The following is a 20,231-nucleotide window of genomic DNA, read 5'->3' on the forward strand; positions in this document are numbered from 1 at the left end:
ATTCTTGGGTGTGCCTGTGGGTGCTGCAGCCTGGCCTGTACTCTATCCCAGTACCCATGAGTGTCAGAGGGTTCCATGATCATACCTGGCTCATCCTGATTCTGCCACCAGCTCAAGCAAACCAGTGGTAATTCCAGTTCCACAGGAGCCTGCATATCTCCCCAGAACCTGTCCCCAGACCTGGTTCTCTCATGTGCTGGTCACTGTCATGGCCCAGCCTAACATTATCTATCCCCTTTTGCTGCACTCGTGGTGGGTACTGTTATCTAACCCTGCCAGGTAGGTTCCCCAGCCCTAACTTTAGTGTGCGTTGGTGAGAGGTGGTCAGTGGTGATCCATGCTAACCAGCCTAGCTCAGGTCCACTGAATTGGTTGGTGTATCTGTCCGACCGATAAAGTTCTTCCAGCTTCCCCCCTCCAATCCATTTGGTTTCAGTCACCTCACTTACCTGCAAGTATAATGGTCTTGTTGATGGAAGTCCCTTAGAAGTCAGTCCTCACCTGTAACACCCTCCCTCAGTGGTCCTCCCTCTCACACAGCCTTCTGCCTTTTCCCCTGAGCAATCTCTGTGCCTGGGAGTGCTTGAGTACCCCATCCAACCAGCCTTCCGAAGCCCAGTCTTGGACCTTCTGCATCCAAGGATGTGGGAAAACCTCCAGGGTGGCTCTGCTTGCCTTGCCCTTGGGTGGGTTTTCTGAGTGAGTGACACTGCTAAGAACAATAGTAGATGTTGCAGAGGGTTAGTGTTCCAGCAACTGGAGTCCTCAGTGGAGGAGGACAGTGATAAAGATATTGGAAGATAACAGTAAAAAAAAAAATATTGCTTTCTTCCTTAGACACTGTTTCCCTGTCCCACTGTGTCAGCTCCCGTAGAATCCCAGCTATATTCTTGTTTTTCTCTTTGGACATTCTTGATTCATTTTTGATGTCAGTATCCAAAAAAGATGGACCATAATTTTGCTTATTCCTGTATTATCAGACTATACAATACTGGAATTTTGATTTTAATCCCCATTCTGTCACAAATGACTTGCCTCTAAACAAGTTCCTAATTCTCTTTTATCTTCTGTGAAAGGATGAGTTTGAAGTAGATTATGACTGAAGTGACAGTTCTGGCAGTTTTTTCTAGGGCTGCAACCCTGAAATGTCTTTCCTAGAATTTTTTTTCAAAGTTGGTTCTTCAGTTTCTCTGAAAAATGAGTTTGATTTAGTTGCATCTATTCTAGTTTATTTTTAGTAGATGCCACATTTAAATGTCTACCTCCTTGTAATTAAGATAGACACTGAGTAAGTAGGTTTTTCAGTAAATGACTTAATTCAAATTGTTTATGAATTGCATAATTCCTCTTAAATGCTTTCAAATTCTTGTTAAAATCAGTGAGAATATTTTAAATTAGAATGTCTTTGTTTATCTTTTACACAACACACATGCTCACACAGATGATCTTGGATTCACTGGTTCACTCACCAGATGGCCCAGCAGCCAGGGCCGGTCAGTGTGGAGCCAGGAGCCAGGTCCCCCGTGTGGGGTCTCTCACATAGTAGCAGGTGTCTTGAGCAATCATATGCCGCCTCCTTGGGTGCACACTAGGTGGCAGCTGGAACAGAAGCAGAGTGGCTAGGACTCAAATAGGTGTTCTGATTGGGGAGACCTGTGTCACATCCGTGGCTTAACTCGCTGCATCACAACTCTGGGCCCTCTTTATCTTTTTTTTTTTTTTTTTAAAGTTTATTTTTATTGGAAAGGCAGATCTACAGAGAGAAACATCTTCCACCTGCTGGTTCACTCCCCAAGTGGCTGCAAGGGCCGGAGCTGAGCTGATCCGAAACCAGGAGCCAGGAGCCTCTTCCAGGACTCCCATGTAGGTTTAGGGTCCCAAGGCTTTGGGCCATCCTCAACTGCTTTCCCAGGGAACTGGGTGGGACATGGATGGGCTCCCATATGGGATGCTGGCTCTTGCAATCAGAGGAGTCGCAGGTTTAGTGGTTGTGACACCCTTTCTTGCCCTTTATCTCTTGAGAATTTTTCACACTATGGATTGATAGTACCTATGCTGCAATACTCTTGTACATCCTTAAAAATTCCTGAGAACTTTGAACTGTTTTTAGGTAGCATATATCTATCAGTGTTTTACGGTATTAAAAATTAAAACTGAGCATTTGAATCATGCGTTAAGAACATCTAGAGAGTTTATTTGTAGTGTAATATATTATGAAAAGCATAGTTTTCTGAAACAGAATGCTCATAAGACTGTCATAAACATTTTTTTTTGCAAATCTCAGTGGCTTATAAAAGTTCAATTCTGACATCTTGTATGTTGAACCTAGTATTTTATTTGGGTTGAGGTATTTTGCAGAAAATCAAACCTCGCATGGTTAGGTGGTTGGAAAAAGTTTGGAAGTTATAACTCATGCATACAATTGTGGTTCATTTTCTTTGCTATTGTATTAGAACTTAGCATAATGCTTAACGTGCTTCTTGGGGTGTGTACTTGCCACAAAAGAGTGTCTGGGTTTGAGTCCTGCCTCCACTCTGCAGCTTCTGTGAGTTTTTACCCTGGGAGGCAGCAGGTGCTGGCTCTAAGTAGTTAGGATCCTGCCCTCCAGATGGGAGATGCACGTGGAGCTTCTGGTTCCGCCTGTCTCAGCTCTGTTTTGATCACTTGGGTTGTTATTGGGCGGGTAGGAGGCCTTTGTCTTTCTGCTATTCAAATAAGTCAAATTAATAAAACTTTGCCACTTGAACTCTGAAATAGTATCACTGGACATTTTATAATCCATTATGTTAAAGTTAATTGCATGGATCATTTGGAAGTATTTGTTTACTAAATTACTGAGATCTGAATGTTGATCCATTCATTAGTAACTGGAAAAAAAAATCTCATTCATTCAGTAATAATACCATAGATCTCAGTAAAACTATAAGTTTTGAAAATCTTCCAAGCTCATACTGGTGCTTATGTTTTCTAAAATTCTGTTCTTTTTGTTATTGTTGTTTGTTTGTTTTTCTTGAAAGCTTGAGTTTTATTCCTGGTGAAAAATACTGCAGTTATTTTCCTTGAAGTACAAGCTTCATCTTGTTCATTTTCAGGAAGATGTCTACCAGATATCCACGTCAACAACCACAGTTTTTGGCAGTCATTTTTTTTTAAGGTTTATTTATTTTTATTGGACAGTTAAAATATACAGAGAGGAGGAGAGACAGTAGAAGATCTTCTATCCGATGATTGACTCCCCAAATGGCCAAAATGGCTGGAGCTGAGCTGATCCGAAGCCAGGAGCCTGGGGCTCCTTCCAGGTGTCCCACACAGGTGTAGGGTCCCAAGGCTTTGGGCCGTCCCTGACTGCTTTCCCAGGTCACAAGCAGGGAACTGGATGGGAAGCGCGGCTGCTGGGACAGGAACTGGTGCTCATATGGGATCCTGGCATGTTCAAGGTGAGGACTTTAGCCAGTAGGCTACTGCACCAGGCCCTTGACAGTCATTTTTGAAGTAACATGTGAAAAAACAAGTTTCACAAGCTTTTTAAAATTGTTTTATTTGAAAGACGGGGATAAAGGGAGGTAGGAAGGAGTGGAAATAGATAGATAGGTAGATAGAGATAGAAGAGACAGACACATGCATGCATATTCTACTTGCTGGTTCACTCCCCAAGCTCTCAAAAAGCTGGAGCTAGGTCCGACCAAAATCCAGAACTCAGAAATTCCATCCAGTCTCCCATGAGTTGGCAGGAACCTAAGTAGTCAGCCATCATCCACTGCATCCCAGGTGCATTAGCAAGAAGCTGGATCAGAAGCATGGAGTAGCCAGGACTCAACCCAACATTCTGATGGGGATACATACATCCCCAGTGACAACTATCTGCTGATATATTCCCTAACTGCTCATGGTAGCCAGACCTGGGCCAGGCTGAAGCCAGGAGCCTAGAATTTCATCTGGGTCTTCTGCATTAGTGTCAGGGATTTAACAGTTCTAGCCATTTTGTACTGCCTCCGAGGGAGCATATTAACAGGAATGCTGTAATTGGAAAGCGGAATTGAGGGGGCTGGATCTTAGGTACTCCTGTATGGGGTGCTGCATCCCAAATGGCTGCTATGGTTGGAGCTCGCACATGGAAGTCAGGAGCCTGGAACTCTATTTCAGTCTGCTTGTGGGTGGCAGGAGCCCAGGTACTTGGGCTATCATCTGCTTTCCTAGGCACAACAGAGGGAAGCTGAATTGAAAATTGAGAAGCCAGGACACAAACCAGCTCCCATATAGGTTGTTGGGGTTACACAACTCCAGCCCTATATGTTTAACATTTGATGAGACTGACCCAACTGAAGTGGGAGAAAAGGATAAAAATGGAGGGTACACTTTGATTCTTTTTTTTTTTTTGGCATTTTTTCCTCTTATATGTATAATGTTTAGTTTTATTGACTGGAAAGTCAGATTTATAGAGAGCAGGAGAGACAGAGAAAGATCTTCTATCTGCTGGTTCACTCCCCAAGTGGCCTCAGTAGCCAGGGATGAATAGATCTGAAGCCTGAAGCCAGGGAGCCAGGACCTTCTTCTGGGTCTCCCACATGGGTGCAGAGTCCCAAAGCCTTGGGGCTGTTCTTGACTGCTTTCCCAGGCCACAAGCAGGGAGTTGGGTGGGAAGTGGCACCCATATGGGATTGTGGAACCTGCAAAGGTAGGACTTTAGCCACAAATTTTTTGTGTTTCAAAAGTTTTGAGAAATCTGTTTGTTTTTTGCACCTCTGTGTTCCACTGCAATTAATAATATTCAGGTTTTGCTTTATATAGTGGAAGCATGGGCTGGTGATGTCCTCTCTCTTTCTTTAGAATAATCAAAGTGCCACAGACAACCCATTGAAAGTGGCAGAATTTATGATATCACAAAGTTGGAGCCACAGGAGTTCCAAGATAGTAATAATACATGATCATCTGTACTTGCTTCACACTGAGACAGAATATTTTAGTTTGTCAACTACTCAGTTACTCAGCAACTTCCTACTGCCTGTTATGTGTCTGGATGTGTTTTGACAATCAGATCTAATCTCTGCCCTGATTTGCAGTGCTTCTCTGTGGTTAAATAAATTACAAGCTATTAATTATATCTGAGTTTTATATATGTATACAAGCTGTTTAGAGAAGATGGATTTTGACATCAGGTGTTTCATAGTAACATAGGAGGTGAGACAGAAATGTGAACATAGGGCAACAGGCGACCTGAGGAGAGGTAGGCAGTGGTTTTACAGGGCAGGCAGCACGTGTACAGGCTCTGTGAGTGCCTGAAGAGGAGGGCTTTGTAAGGAGCTTGTAGGAGCTACACACACGGGACTTTAGGGGCCGTGTTAAGGATTTTGATCTTCTCTGAAGCTGATGAGAAGGGATTCCAAGTTTTAAGCAGTGGATTGAGATTATAATTTTTACTTTTGGAAGGGTTAATTTTGTTTGGAGTGAAGTACAGAGTGGAAGAAGACTACAGATTGGAAGGGTTTCAGGAGACATTGGGAGAGACTGGCCTAGAGATGGTGAATCATCTAAAAGGTGTGGCTGCTTCTCTGGAAAGATGGAACCTTTGAGGATATAAGGCTCCGTTGAACTGAGCAGTCAGGATGACATTCGTTCAGCAAACAGGTTTTCTTTCTTTTTGTTTTTAAAAGTTTATTTTTATGTATTTGAAAGGTAGAGTTACAGGTGTGTGTGTGTGTGTGTGTGTGTGTGTGTGTGTGTGTGTGTGTGTGTGTGTGTGTGTGTGTGTGTGTGTGTGTGTTTGGGTGGAGGGAGACAAAGAGATCTTTCATCTGTTGGTCCATTCCCTAAATGGCTGCATTGGTAGGAGTTGGTCCAGTTTGAAGCCAGGAACCAGGAACTTCATCCAGGCTTCCCAGATGGGTGATGGAGTCCAAGTACTTGGGCTGTCCTCTGTGCTTTCCCAGGGGGCTGGATCAGAAGTGGAACACCCAGGACTTTAATTGGTATCCATATGGAATGCTGCCATCACAGGTGGCAGCTTTACCCTACACTGCAGCCTCAGCTCCCAGCAGTGTTTAGTTGCCTATTATGTTGATGATTCTCTGCTAGTTACTATGATGTGGTATTGTATTGTACATATTATTTATAATATAGTTGTATAAAAACCATTGAATGATAGATTATAATGCCTTAAACTTAGGGGAAGGAAAGTTGAGCTGTAGTATTTGTATTTAAATAAATAAATATTCTCTGTAGAAGAGAATGCTATTTTTGAAAGGTCTTTGATCTAGTTTTTTTTATTATTTATTTAAAAAAATTTTTAAAAAGATCTATTTATTTTTATTACAAAGTCAGACATAAAGAGAGGAGGAGGGACAGAGAGGAAAATCTTCTGTCCAATGATTCATTCCAACAGCTGGTACTGCACCAGTCTGAAGCTGGGAACCAGGAACCTCTTCTGGGTCTCCCACGTGGGTGCAGGGTCCCAAAGCCTTGGTCATCCTCGACTGCTTTCCCCGACACAAGCGGGGAGCTGCCGGGATTGGTACTGGCACCCATATGGGATCCGAGCGTGTTCAAGATGAGGATTTCAGCCGCTAGGCCACCGCACTGGGCCTGAGCTAGGGTTTTTTTTTTTTTTTTTTTTGCAAATGATTCAGATAACACTGTAGCATTAAAACCAAAAGTTTAAGTTCTTCCTCTTCTCCTAATACTGTTCCCTTTCTACTGTTGGTTGTCTCCCTAAATTGTCATCAGGTTAATTTTCTGTCCTTCATTTTTTTGTGTGAAGGAGAGATGGTTGAGGTATATAAGGTGGATGGGGAGAGACCAGAAGTGGTGACTGGCTGGATGGCCTGTTGATGAGTATTTTTTTTTGAATGGAGGTAGTTATTGTAAAGGACAATGGGGATCTGAAGGCAAAATTGTAAAGGAAGACAAGCATCAGGAAGGTTTGGTGGGAGATAGAGGAAAAGTAGAGCTCTAAAAAGGTGGCTTCCTTCACCCACAGTAGTTCTGCTTTGGTAGAAAGCTGGTACACCCACAGAGCGTAGTTTGTTGTCTCAAGCGGATCTATAGACCTTCCCTTGCTCTGCCATTAGTACGCAGCTGGTTCCTGGTGCTTTCCAGCTTTCACTCCTCCACAGGGAACTTGACTGACAGAGCAGTGGGTTGGGGAGTAGGCATAGGGCTTGTCTGTTAGCTAGATGTGTGGGCAGAGGGGGAAGTAGAGAAACAGGAACTCCTAGGTCTCCGAGGTCTCTGGCAGTATAGTTTTGTGTCATAAGGCTAAGGTTTACATTAGCCCCTTTAGTGTTGGTCTTGATGTTTGATTGTTACCTGTTACAGGTTGTTGGCATTTTTATACATTTTAAATACAATTTTAATAAATAATTTCAAAATTATCCTTTTTACTTATTTTAAAATTGATTTATTTATTTGAATGTCATGGTTAGAATAGAAGAAACAGGGATCTGCAGTCTACTCCCCCAGTGATTGTAACAGGCAAGGATGGGCCAGAAGCCTAGAGCTCCTCCTAGTCTCCCACTGGTGGTAGGGGCTCAAGCACTTGGGTCATCTTCCAGTGCCTTCCCAGGCACAGTAGCAGGGATCTAGATTGAAAGCAGAACAGCTGGAACTCCTTTAGTTTTCAGATGGGGTTCTGGCACCAAAGGCAGTACATAGCTTGCTGTGCCACAATACTGGGCCCTACCCGTATTTAAACTATTAATTTTTATTTTTTTAAAAACAATTTTTTTTAGTTTGAAAGGCAGAGTTAAAGAGACGATGAGAGAGATTGAGTTCTGTCTGCTATAGAGGACAGAGTTCTAGTTGCTAGTTTACTCCCCAAATGGTTAGAGCTGGACTGATCCAAAGCTGGGAGCCAGGAGCTTCTTTTGGGTCTCCTGTGTGGGTGTAGGGGCCCAAGGACTTGGATCATCCTCTTTTGCTTTCTCAGGCCATTAACAGGGAACTGGATTGCAAGTGGAGCAGCCAGGCTTCAAACCAGTGCCTGTATGAGATGTCAGTGCCAGAGGTGGAAGCTTAGGCTGCTATGCCATGGTTCCTCATCTTCCCTATTCATGCTTTAAAAAATCTGTCCATTTGAAATGAAGAGAGATAAGAGAAATATAAACAAGAGAAACAGTGTGATCTCTTATCTCCTGCTTTTTTTCCTCCTAAATGGTATGACAGCCTATTCTGGGCGAGGCCAAAGCCAAGGACCTAAAACTCAACCTGGATTCTTCATCCAGCCACTTGAGTTGTCTTTTGTAGTCTCCCCACATGCACAGTAGCAGGAAGCTGGGATTATGAGAGGCAGGATTTGAGCCCAGGCACTCATAAATGGGATACTGACGTTTCAAGTGGTAGCCAAAGCTCTGCACCAGATGCCTACCACCCTAAACTGTCTCTCTTTGGAAGGACCTTTTAGAGAGAATTTAAAGGAGTAGTATACTGTTTGGGTGGGTATCAGGGAAAGCTTCTCATAGAGAATGGATTGAGCTGAGTCATGAGTTGAAAGGGTTGTGGGAAGGGGAGGCTCAGCGGGGCAGTAAGGCACAGTAAGCTGAGCAGTGTCAGGTACAACTGAGTGCCCTGGAGGAGATGAGGTCTCAGTCACAGACATCCCATGCCTGTCACGAAGCTAGACGGATAGCTCAGTGTTTCCCCGGTGAAACAATAGAGAAACCGTAACACTGGTAAGATGAAATGGTGCTTTTGCTGTGTCCTGTCATGCTCTGTTCTTTTGTCTAGACAGATTTGGCATAGTCATCAGAAACATGAGTTAAAGGTCTGAGTAGTCACTGTTGTGTGAGTTAATCATCATAACTTGTGGGCTGCCTGCAGTGTGGATTTCTTGTAAATGTTCGCTAATATCTCATGGTATATTAGAGCCAGTTATTCCCAGTTCAGTTGTGTTCTTCTGTACTCATTTCCCTCTTCCCTCTCAAAAACCAGAAGACAACATGGTGTATATATCATACACATAACATATAAAGCACATCACTTTATTTTTTTTAAGATTTGTTTATTTTAATTACAAAGTCAGATATAGAGAGAAGGATCTTCTGTCCGATGATTCACTCCCCAAGTGACCATAATGGCCAGAGCTGAGCCGATCCGAAGCCAGGAGTCAGGAGTTTCTTCTAGGTCTCCCATGCAGATGCAGAGTCCCAAGGCTTTGGGCCATTCTGGACACATACTACATGAATAAATACTGTATTATGTAGGAAAGTATATATACTTTTTGCATGTATAACCATCCTTTCAGTTTTTTGCTTTGTGGTTATTTTGGAGCGATGATATAAGGTGGGATGGACCCTGCGTGATGTGTCCGCATTACTCAGAAGAATTGCAGTCAGATGGAAGTCTTAGAAAAAGGTTTGTTCTCACAAAGATATGACCTCATGGCTTCATAAATCATGTTATGATCTTGTTTCTTTGTTGATTTCTAGAGATCAGAGCCAAACTTAGGGCTCTGATTTATTATGTAGGACTGTAGACTCTGGTCTCTGTATGATTTTTCCTTTGTCTTTCTTGCTATTGATAACCCTGATTTGGATTGTGTTTATTTTTCTGTTTTATTGTACATGTTTTTCTACTGTTAGAGAAATAGTTTATGATCCTTCCCCAGTTCATTGAAATTGGTATTTCTCTTAAGGGGGACAGGATTAGATAGGTTCCTAGGTTCTGGAAATTTTTGGAAAAGCTCACCATGTTTGGATTCCACATCAGAACCTCAGACTACAAAAGCGAAATGTTTATGAAAGCTTTATTTATTGTTAAATTTTTATTGGAATGCTTATGAAAACTTTATGACGCTACTTTAAATTAAAAGTTTCTGTGTAGCAAAGGAAATAACAAAATGAAACGGCAACTTAGGGACTGGAGAAAATATTTGCATATTATGTAAGGGGTTAACATCCAAAAATTAAAAAAAAAATTTTTTTTTAAGATATATTTATTTGTATTGGAAAGGCTGATGTACAGAAAGGAGGAGAGGCAGAGAGCAAGATTCTCTCTCTGATGGTTCACTCCCCAAGTGGCCACAATGGCTGGAGCTGAGCCCATCCGAAGCCAGTAGCCAGGTGCTGGGATCCTCCCACAGGTTTCCCACGTGAGTGCAGGGTCCCAAAGCTTTGGGCCATCCTTGACTGCCCTCCAGGTCATAAGCAGGGAGTTGGATGGGAAGCGGTGTGTCCGGGACCTGAGCTGGCACCCACATGGGATCCTGGGTGTGCAAGATGAGGACCTTAATCACTATGCCATCGCACCGGGCCCAACATCCAAAACTTATAAAGAATTCATACAACTCAGTTGTAGAAAAATAGCTAAGTTAGGCATAAAACTTGAATGAGTGTTTCTCCAAAGAAGACGTAAAAATGGCCAACAAGGGGCTGGTGTTGTAGTGGGTGAACCCACCAACTGTGACCTGCTCCATCTTCCTGCTCGTGGTCTGTGAGATGCAACAGAAGATGGCCCAAATGCTTGGGCCCTTGCAGCATTTGAGAGACCCGAAGAAGCTGCTGGTTTCAGCGTGGCTCAGCCCTCACCATTGTATGTATCTTGTAAGAGAACCAGCATTTGCAGGATGTCTGTCTCTCCTCTCTGCAAATCTCACCTTCAAATAAATAAATATAAACAAATAAATAATTTTTTAAATGACCAACAAAAATCTCAAAAAAAAAAAAAAACCAAACCCAAAATGGCCAACAGGTAGGAGAAGCAATGTTCCTGATTATCAGAATAATGCAAGCCAAAGCAACCTTGGGCTTGGACATTTTTGCCTAGCACGGAGAATGCTTGTTAGGATACGATTATCTTCTATTAAAGTACCTGGCTTCAGTTCCCAGTTTCTAGCTCCTAACTGCTCATGATGGCACCCTCTGAGACATTGGTGATGGTGATGGCCCAAGTGGTTGGACCTAATGCTCCTGTGGGAGACCTGAATTGGGTTTCTGCTCTCTGTCTCAGCCTAGCCCAGCCCTACCCTGCCCTGCCCTGCCCTGCCCAGTCCTGAATGTTGCAGCTGTTTTGAGTGTGAATCAGTGGATGGAATCACTGTGTGTATCTGCCTCCCTCCCTCCCTCCCTTCTACTCTCCCTCCCTTTCTCCCTTTCTCTCTCTCTCTTTGTCTGTCTGCCTAAGATTTATTTATTTTTATTGGAAAGGTCCGATATACAGAGAGGAGGAGACAGAGGGGAAGATCTTCCATCCTATGGTTTACTCCCCAGGTGATCACAATGGCCAGTACCGCGCCGATCCGAAGCTGGGAGCCAGGAGCTCTTCCAGATCTCACACATGGGTGCAGCGTCCCAAGGCTTTGGGCCGTGCATGACTGCTTTCCCAAACCATAAGCAGGGAGCTGGATGGGAAACGGGGCCACCTGGATTAGAACTGACGCCCATATGGGATCCTGGCGTGTTCAGGGCAAGGACTTTAACCGCTAAGTTGTTGTGCCGGGCCATGTCTGCCTGCTTTTCAAACAAATCAACCATTGGGGCCTGCCGTGCCATGGCCTAGCGGCTAAAGTAAAATATATAGAAATGGTGTGTACAGCAGTGCTAACCAATGGCAGTGGAAAAGAAAATGGGAAGATATAGGTCAGTGTTTACAAAGCAGTGGATACCAGTGATGGAAACGTCCAGGTACCTAATGTGCTGTACAAGAAGTGTTTAATAAAACTGGATTGCTTTTGGGATTACTGCCAAATGAGTAAATTTTTGCTGCTTTTTCTACTAAAAAGTGGTAGCTTTCTAAAAAAAGTCATTTTTATTTGAAGTGACTGGATCTGAGCTGGTCCAAAGCTAGGAGCCAGAAACCAGGAACCAGGAGTTGCGTCTGGGTCTTTCATGTGTCATGACCTTGAGACATCCTCTGTTGCTTTCCCAGACTATAAGCAGGGAACTGGATGGGACGTAGAGCAGCTGGGACTTAAACAAGTGCCCATGTGGGATGCTGGCACTGCTGGCAGAATATTAGCAGGCTATGCCACCATGCTTGCCCCAATATTACTGTTTTACTCCCTGCCTATTTGTATGTATAAGAAAATATTTAAATTATGTAGTTAATGTAAAAAGTTAGAAGTTTACCAGTTGATAGATATTTTCCGGGGCAGACAGTATATGTTTTAAGCTTTGCATTTTATATGGTTGTTGACAACTGGGAGACAGCCAGAGATGAGGTGTAAATTAGTGGGTGTTGCTGTGCTCCAGTAAATCTTTACTTGCTATGGCAAGGGGTAGGAATGAACTGTTGAACCTGAGAAGAGTCAGTTTGTTGAGCTTTGTGAAAAGCGTGACTTTTAATTAATTACTTTGGTATATTATAATGGTGGTTGGTAAGGGACCAAAATAGTATTTTAGCTCTAATGTAGTGAAATGAAAGACTTTTCTTTCTCCCCTCCCCTCCTTTTTAAGGTTTCCTGATTTTTATTGAAAAGGCAGATCTACAGAGGGAAGGATAGACAGAAAGGGCTTCCATTCACTGGTTCACTCCCCAATTGGCCACAATGGCTGTTGGAGCTGAGCCAATCCGAAGCCAGGAACCTGGAGCTTCTTTTACCCACCATGCAGATGCAGGGTCCTAAGGCTTTGGGTCATCCTACCTTGCTTTCCCAGGCTACAGGCAGGGAGCTGGATGGGAAGTGGAGCAACTGAAATTCAAACTAGTGCCCAAAGTGGATCCCATTGCTTGCAAGGCAGGATTAGCCAACTGAGCTGTTGCATTGGGCTTGAATGGCTTTCTTTTGAATACTACTGTATCTCCTTTTTCTTTTTAAAAGATATATATTTGAAAGAGTTACGAAGACAGAGAGCTTCCACACAAAGGGACCACTTCCAGGTCAAGGCCTGGCTGTAGTCAGGCACTGCATTCTGTCTCCCCCTTGGGAGACAGGGTCCAAATCAGTTGGGTCATCTGTGGCTGCTTTTCTTAGGCCATTAGTAGAGAGCTGGATAGGAAGTGGAGCAGCTGGGACACAGACATTGGGTGGGATGGGTACCAGATTCACAGGTGTTGGCTTTACCTGCTCTGCCACACTGCCTTTCCCTGCTTTGTCTCCTTACTTGACAGTCTCATTTCCCACTGATATTATTTGCTTGGGATTCAGTGTGTGGTACTTTAGTTAAATATTTTTTTCTCTGTTTTGTCTGCTTTTTCTCTGTTTTAAAATGAAGCCATGTGAAGAGAATGTCTCCATGCTCATATCTCAGGAATGTTTGGAATAGCTGTAATTCAGAAGACTCAGTTGATTTTTGTAAAAATTTATTTCCAATTCTTAGTCTTTCATAGAATATGATAAGAAGCTAGAGTAAAAGTGTCTTGTCCGTGTTTTGATTTTTGGCTTGGCAGGTGTGATAATGAGTCACTAGGTAGTTAATAGCCAAAAATGATTTTGAGGAGCTTTTTAAGTAAGGAAATGGATAGAGTCAGTGATAGAACAAGGCGTTTTTCTGATGTTTATGGAACTATTTCTTTTAAATATTTGTAAAGTTTGAGAGGTAGAGTTACAGAAAGAGCGGGAGACACAGATCTCCCATCTGCTGGTTCACTTCCCAGATGGCTGCATTGGCTAGGGCTGTGCCAGGCTGAAGCCAGGAGCCAGGAGCTTTGTTTAACTCTCCTGTGTTGAGTGGCAGGGATTCCAAGTGTTTTGGGCCACCTTCCACTATTTCTCAGGCACATTAGCAGGGAAATTGGTTGTATGTGGAGTGACTGACAAGTTGGTGCCCAGCAAGGATTGCAGGTCGAGACTGAGCTTGTTAACATCATACCTCCACACCCTAAAACTTTCATTGTTTTAAACAAAGATTTCTTGTTTTCTTGTCAATAAGGGGTGTTGTGGTGCTGATAGTGTAAACTGCTCTGTTACCCAGTTATTAAGTGAAGGATTATATTGCTTAAGTAATTTACTAGCAAAATTAGATTTATTTGGATAGAAAATAGTGTGAATTTAACTTTTTAGGGAGGAGTAACTTAGAAAATTTTTAAATGTTTGGTAGTTGTTCCATTTACACTGACCTGCTACACAAAATATCAGCTGTTTTGTGTATCACACATTCTCAGCCATCCTCAGAACTGATTTTCCTTCTCTTCATTATCCTTCCAGTGAACTAAAAAGCATATGGTATACAGATTAGTGAGTTAGAATTTGGAGTGATTCATCTTTTTTTTTTTTTTTTTAAGATTTATTCATTTTTATTGGAAAGTCAGATACACAGAGAGGAAGATCTTCTATCTGATGATCCACTCCCCAAGTGAGCGCAAGGACTGGTGCTGCGCTGATCCAAAGCCAGGAGCCAGGAACATCCTTCAGGTTTCCCACATGGGTGCAGGGTCCCAAGGCTTTGGACCATCCTCGACTGCTTTCCCAGGCCACAAGCAGGGAGCTGGAGGGGAAGTGGAGCTGCCGGGACTAGGATCGGTGCCCGTATGGGATTCCGACGTGTTCAAGGCGAGGACTTTACCCGCTAGGCCATTGCCCCAGGCCTTGGAGTGATTCATCTTAAGGAAATACTGAAGTACTTTCACTTTGCCACATTAGAACTGAACTTAGTTCACTCTTTGACAGGATAACATGAAGATATAGTGATGTTCATCCTCTCTAGCACTGCCATGTCTACCTCTCCACCTTTGTTTCTCCCACTGTTAGGCCGAATGTGATATTTAACTTCAAGATGCCTGTTGCGTGTGGCATGGGTACATTTTGCAATACAACTCTATGTCCTCTGCAGTTTCCTGGTCCAGTTTATAAAACCGCAGCTCAGATGAGCCTTTGTCTCTCTCCCTTTTTTAAAGATTTGTTTATTTGCAGACCAACAGAGAGAGAGAGAGAGAGAGAGAGAGAGAGAGATCTTCCATCTGTTGGTTTGCTCCTCAAATGTGTGCAAGGGCCAGGAGTGAGCCAGGCTGAAACCTGGAGCTCCTGATGCTGCTGGTGGGTAGAGAAAGGCACAGGTGTTTAGGCAACCTTTCTCTGTCCTCCTATGCACATTAGGAGGAAGCTGGACTGGATACTTAGATTGCTACTCCTCTATGAGGTACTGCCGTTGCAGGTGGTGTTGACCTGTTGCACTACAGGGCTATTCCCATAAGTGATCCTTCCTTAGCCTAAAAGTAAGCATGTCTTGTCTTCTTGAAAGTCCCTCAGTGTCTCCTAGCAACTTCAGCATGAGGTTCCGAGTTCCTTAAAATGCACTCTGAAGGGCCTGTGAGTTTTCTCAGTCTTAGATTATAACCCCCCATTAGCCAACTTCTGTTCACTGACTTCCGAGCTAGCATCCTTGATCATTTGATTCTGCTTTAAGCTCTCTCTTCTACACCTTGCCCTTCCCTACCTTAAGCTGTTTTTGCTGTTAAGAACATAGTTGAGGGCCCAGCGCGGTGGCGCAAGTGGTTAAAGGTCCTCGCCTAGCACGCCCGGGATCCCATATGGGCGCCGGTTCTAATCCCAGCAGCCCTGCTTCCCTTCCAGCTCCCTGCCTGTGGCCTGGGAAAGCAGTCGAGGACGGCCCAAAGCTTTGGGAACCTGCACCCGCGCGGGAGACCCGGAAGAGGCTCCTGGCTTCAGATCGGCATAGTATCGGCCCGTTGCGCTCACTTGGGGAGTGAATCATTGGACGGAAGATCTTCCTCTCTGTCTCTCCTCTCTGTATATCTGCCTTTCCAATAAAAAAAAATAATAAAAATCTTAAAAAAAAAATAAAAAAAAGAACATAGTTGAAATAATGTTGTTCTACCTCACCAGTGCCACATGACAAGTGTGATAGTTGTGTAAAGAGCATATTAGACTTGTGTTCAGTCCTGGGTTCCAATCCTAGTTTCTGCATTTACTAGACAAATTAATGTAGGTGAGAGCTGCCTTACCAAAATCATAAACCTGCTGTGTTAGTCCATTTCCTGTTGCTAACAAAATACCTGAGCCATACAGTATGTAAAGAGTTTATTTGCTTCCAGATGTGCAGAGTGAAACTCTCAAGGTCAGGTGGTCTCCATTTCTGGTATGTGGTGAGGAGCCTTCTGGCGGGTGGCATCATTGGCGCAGTGCTTGTGGAGAGGAAAAAAGTGGTTATAGGGGATGTCACAGTTCTTTTCCCTATATGACTGATAAACTCTACAGGGTTAGAAGTAGCCAGGAGAGGAGTTTGTGTAAGCACGTAGGCGGCCTCCTGCTGGCCTCTGCTTGTGTGTGGTAAGTGGTGGTGGAGAGGCGCTCCTGAGTTGTAGCTTGGTTGGCTCTCTTGCCCTGCATGTGGCTCTCCTTCTGATTGTCCCCTGCAGCATCAGGTGACCTGCCCATCTCCCCAGGCACCTGCCCGACGCAGGGACATCTCTAGAACTGGAGGTTGAGTGCTTCAGATTGACTGGTATATGACTCCTCTCTGATCTTTTAGCATCACCCTTGCACCTTTGTTGCTTCCCCAACTATTCCTGTAGTTTTAAGATGAAATTCTAGAAGAAATTATTCTGTGACTCACAGTGGTGCCACTTCCCAGTGCAGGTCCTAACTGGATGTACATTCCTTGTTGACCATTATCTATATCTTATCGACTGCATAGTATTCCATTAAACTAATTTTTATGAAATAACTTGACATTTACATTGTTTCTAGTAGGCTTTTATTTTGATGTTATATACAAATGTGGCATGAACATTATTAAATACATAATTGTGTTTTTGGCATTTGGCTGTTTTGAGGAAATTTTACAAGTGGGGAACTATATATTTTCAAGCAATATGATACGTATTATCTGTATTCTAGCAGGATGTGAAAGTGTTTGTTTAAGTTATTTGCTTGATCATCATGGTTTTTGCTGTTCCTTTTAAGAATAATGTTTGAGAGGACAGGAAGTTAAAATGGAAAGAGTTAATGGAGGCCAGTGTTGTGGACCAAATAATTGAATAAAACATTTTCTGTCACTATCTAAACATTTAACTAGTGATATGTTTAAATGTAGCCAGCCAGTCTTGAACTGTGTGTGTGTGTGTTGTGTTTTTAAAAGCAGGTTTTATATTAAACCTGTTTTTAAAATGTGTATCTTGGGATATGGGGTGGTAAAGGAATTATTTTGGGCAAAGTATCACTAACCCAGGCTGTAATTGTGGTAAAATTGAAAATTTTGAAAGCTAATCTTCCAGTTAACCAGGGAATATAAAATGACTTAGAAGGTTTAAAAATGTGTTCTACATTATGGTTAAATGTAGAGTCATGTAAGAATCCTAGGAGTTGATTGCTTGTGTTAAGGCTCCAGTGAAACAGTGTGCCCCAACTCCCTTCCTGTTAATCAAAACTGTGTTGCACCGTGGGCAGCATGTCTTCCCTGGATGGTGGAGGAATGAAAGGGCTCCTAGGTCTGTCAGCAGGTGCTTACGGGGGAGGAAGGTTGGTGAGAAGCTGTGTTCAAGCTCACACAGAAAGTTCTCAACCTAAATTGCTAGGCAAAAAAATATCTTTTTGCTGGCTACCTGCCATAAGTTGGCAGGATTTCTTTTGAGTTGATTTTCACTTTCGTTGAAATGGAAATCGTTCTGGAGAAATGAGACTCTTTCACTGGTAGCTAGTTTCTGAGTGTGCGTCCCGGACCCTGTGATTTGGGCATAATTGGTTTATTTGTCAGTAGTTGACCAGCATTTGTCCTATACGCTTGTTTTCCCCTAATTCTTTACTTCTACCCACAAAATGATGGTAAATTCTTCTTGGAAGCTTTTCTCGATTATCAGACCAACAAAACCTTTTTTGGGGGGGCATCAGCAAAGTAGAAGTGTGTTTCTCTGAGTTTTATGTTATGTAAAGTTTCTGTTGCAGGGCTTAGGGCTCGAAATTTTAAATCCTTCTCAATAGCATGTACAAAAAAAAGAATCAAATTTAACATTTCTTTTTTAAAAAAGTCTCTTAAACCAAGAAATGTTTCCTATGTAGGTAGTGTATTCTTTACTAAAATTCCTGAAATTAGAAGTGTTTCAGATTTTAGAATTTTTTGGATTTTGGAGTATTTGAGTATAGACCGTACTGGTTGAACAGGCCTGATCTGATAATCTAAAATCTGAAACTTCTGTCCTTTACAAGGTGCTCAGGACGTTGGAGATGTTTGGGGGCATTTTGGATTTCAGATTTTCACATTAGGGATGCTAAGCTGAATGCTGTACTATTACAGTTGTGATCTGCCTTAATGTGTATGAAATTGGGCTGTGGTTTACAAGTTTTAGTGTTCCTAGAAAGCTGCCAGCCAGGCTGCTGGCATGGCCCAGTTGTCATCGTTTGCAGTTCCGTGAAGTTGGTTGTCCATCTGGTGACTTCTTGAATTATTGCAACCTTGACCAACCACTTAAAGAATTCAGAACAGAGTCCTTGCTTGGGTATTGAAATTTCTTTTTGACATCCGTGACGTTTTCTCTTAAAGGTGTACAGTGCCTGTGAGGCATTTATCCCATGATGTTCAGTCTAAATATAGCTGTGGAGACCATCAGCTAGATCTATATTGTAGAACTTCTTACAAAGCAGATGGCCAAATTGTTAAAATAATGCCTAAGCATGAAAGGAAAATCTCGAGGTTGAAGGCATGTCCTAGATTTAGGTAGACTAGAGAGGCATTATTGTCAACCACTTTGAACCGACTTTGATTAGGCTTTGGGTCCTGTAAGATGATAAAAGGCTTTTAGCTTAGAGAAATTTGAGTATAGGTTTTACTAGAGGGAGGTTAAAGATGATAAAAGACAGGGAAGATCTGACAGGTGTGACATTTCTAGGAAAAGTGGGAAGTAAGTTAAAGAAGTGAGATAATTGGAAACTTTTTTCATTATTGCTCTATGTGTGTGTAGCAAACTTAAAAAAAAAAAAAAAACAAAAAACAGGCAAACCAAAAAACCCAAGGAGCAAAAAAAAAAAACCACAACCTGTTGATGAAGCCCCTGCTTGGTTACCTAAGCAGAGTCTTAGACTGTGTGAGGTCAGGATAGTCGTTATCGTCCCCTCAAAGCTGGTTGCTTTCCAGGATTCCAGGACATGTTTAAAGTCACTAAGAACAAGTAATTTCAACCATACTGTATATCTAGGCCAAAACTACTGTATTTTTAAAAAGGATTAATTTTTAGTTGAAAGTTACAGGGAGGGAAAAAGGAAAGGGAGGAGAGAGAAAGGAAGAAAGAAAGAAATAAAAATCTTCCTTCTGCTGATTCATTCCCTAAATGGCTGCAAGTGCAGGAACTGAGCAAAACTGAAGCAGGAGCCAGGAGCTTCCTCTGAGTCTTCCATGTAGATGCAGGGGGCTGAAAACTGGAGCCATCCTCTGCTGCTTTCCCAGGCCATTAGCCGGAAGCCTAGTTGGAAGTGGAACAGCTCTGGAAGATGAACTGGTCTCAGGCAGAAGCTTAGCTTGTGGATTCCTGAAAAAAAACAAGAAGTAGTAGGGCTGGTGTTGCAGCATAGTAGCAGGTGAGTCCACTGATCACAACTGTTTTTGTTTTTTAAAGATTATTTATTTATTTTTATTGGAAAGTCAGATTTACAGAGTGGAAGATCTTCCGTCTGCTGGTTAACTCCGCAAGTGGCTGCAGTGGCTAGAGTTGAGCTGATCTGAAGTCAGGAGCCCACATGGGTGCAGAGTTCCAAGGCTTTGGGCTGTCCTCGACTGCTTTCTCAGGCCACAAGCAGGGAGCTGCATGGGAAGTAGAGCAGCTGGGATTAGAACTGGTGCCCATATGGGATCCCGGTGCATGCAAGGTGAGGACTTCAGCCACTAGACTATTGCTCTGGGCCTTAGAATATGCTTTTCAAGCACAACCATGATAAAAAAAATTACGTCACTTTTGGAATTCAGATGTTTACATGTACTAGTACGTAATTAGTAAATAAGGAGAGGGAGAAATTTTTTTTTTGCTGTGGTAATCAGTGGAGATTGGAAAGTGAACGGAAAGAAGTTAAAGATGAATTGGCTGTCACCAATATTTCTCAGTTTGGGCACTGAGAAAGAAAAAATTAGTTTGCTAATGTAGTCACATTGAGAAGCAGGAAATGCAATGACAGAAGTAGATACCATGTGTGAAGTTTTTTCTGCTCCAGCCAGGAGATTCTGATTTAGTAAGGCTCAGTTTTTATAGGTTGGTAAAGGAAGCCAAAGAAGTAGTTTTATGTGTGAGATACCCATAAAGTTCATTTATCCAAAGAATTTCCTGTTTAGTTCTTAGCTATATTATTTATTTTAAGTTAAGCTACTTTAAATAATTTTTGTTTATGGCTGAGTTTATTTGTTTCTATTTGTAGCAGACTT

At 42.6% G+C, this 20,231-nt stretch overlaps 1 protein-coding gene across 28 annotated transcripts in view; it reads left to right on the forward strand.

The window, feature by feature from the left end:
• The window catches only part of ABI1 (abl interactor 1), an 86,905-nt gene that overhangs the window by 9,806 nt on the left and 56,868 nt on the right, over positions 1 to 20,231 (forward strand). Inside the window, exon 2 of one of the 28 annotated variants that reach the window (XM_040988109.1) lies at positions 14,923 to 14,975. The exons of the other annotated variants lie outside the window; for them this stretch is intronic. Within the exon in view, the coding sequence (XP_040844043.1) occupies positions 14,923 to 14,975 (53 nt within the window). The remainder of the gene's footprint in view (positions 1 to 14,922; positions 14,976 to 20,231) is intronic. 28 annotated transcript variants of the gene reach the window in all.

Source organism: Ochotona curzoniae, unplaced genomic scaffold (genome assembly GCF_017591425.1).
Source record: "Ochotona curzoniae isolate NIBS_2020 unplaced genomic scaffold, NIBS_Ocur_1.0 contig_4797, whole genome shotgun sequence".
Taxonomy (NCBI): Eukaryota; Metazoa; Chordata; class Mammalia; order Lagomorpha; family Ochotonidae; genus Ochotona; species Ochotona curzoniae.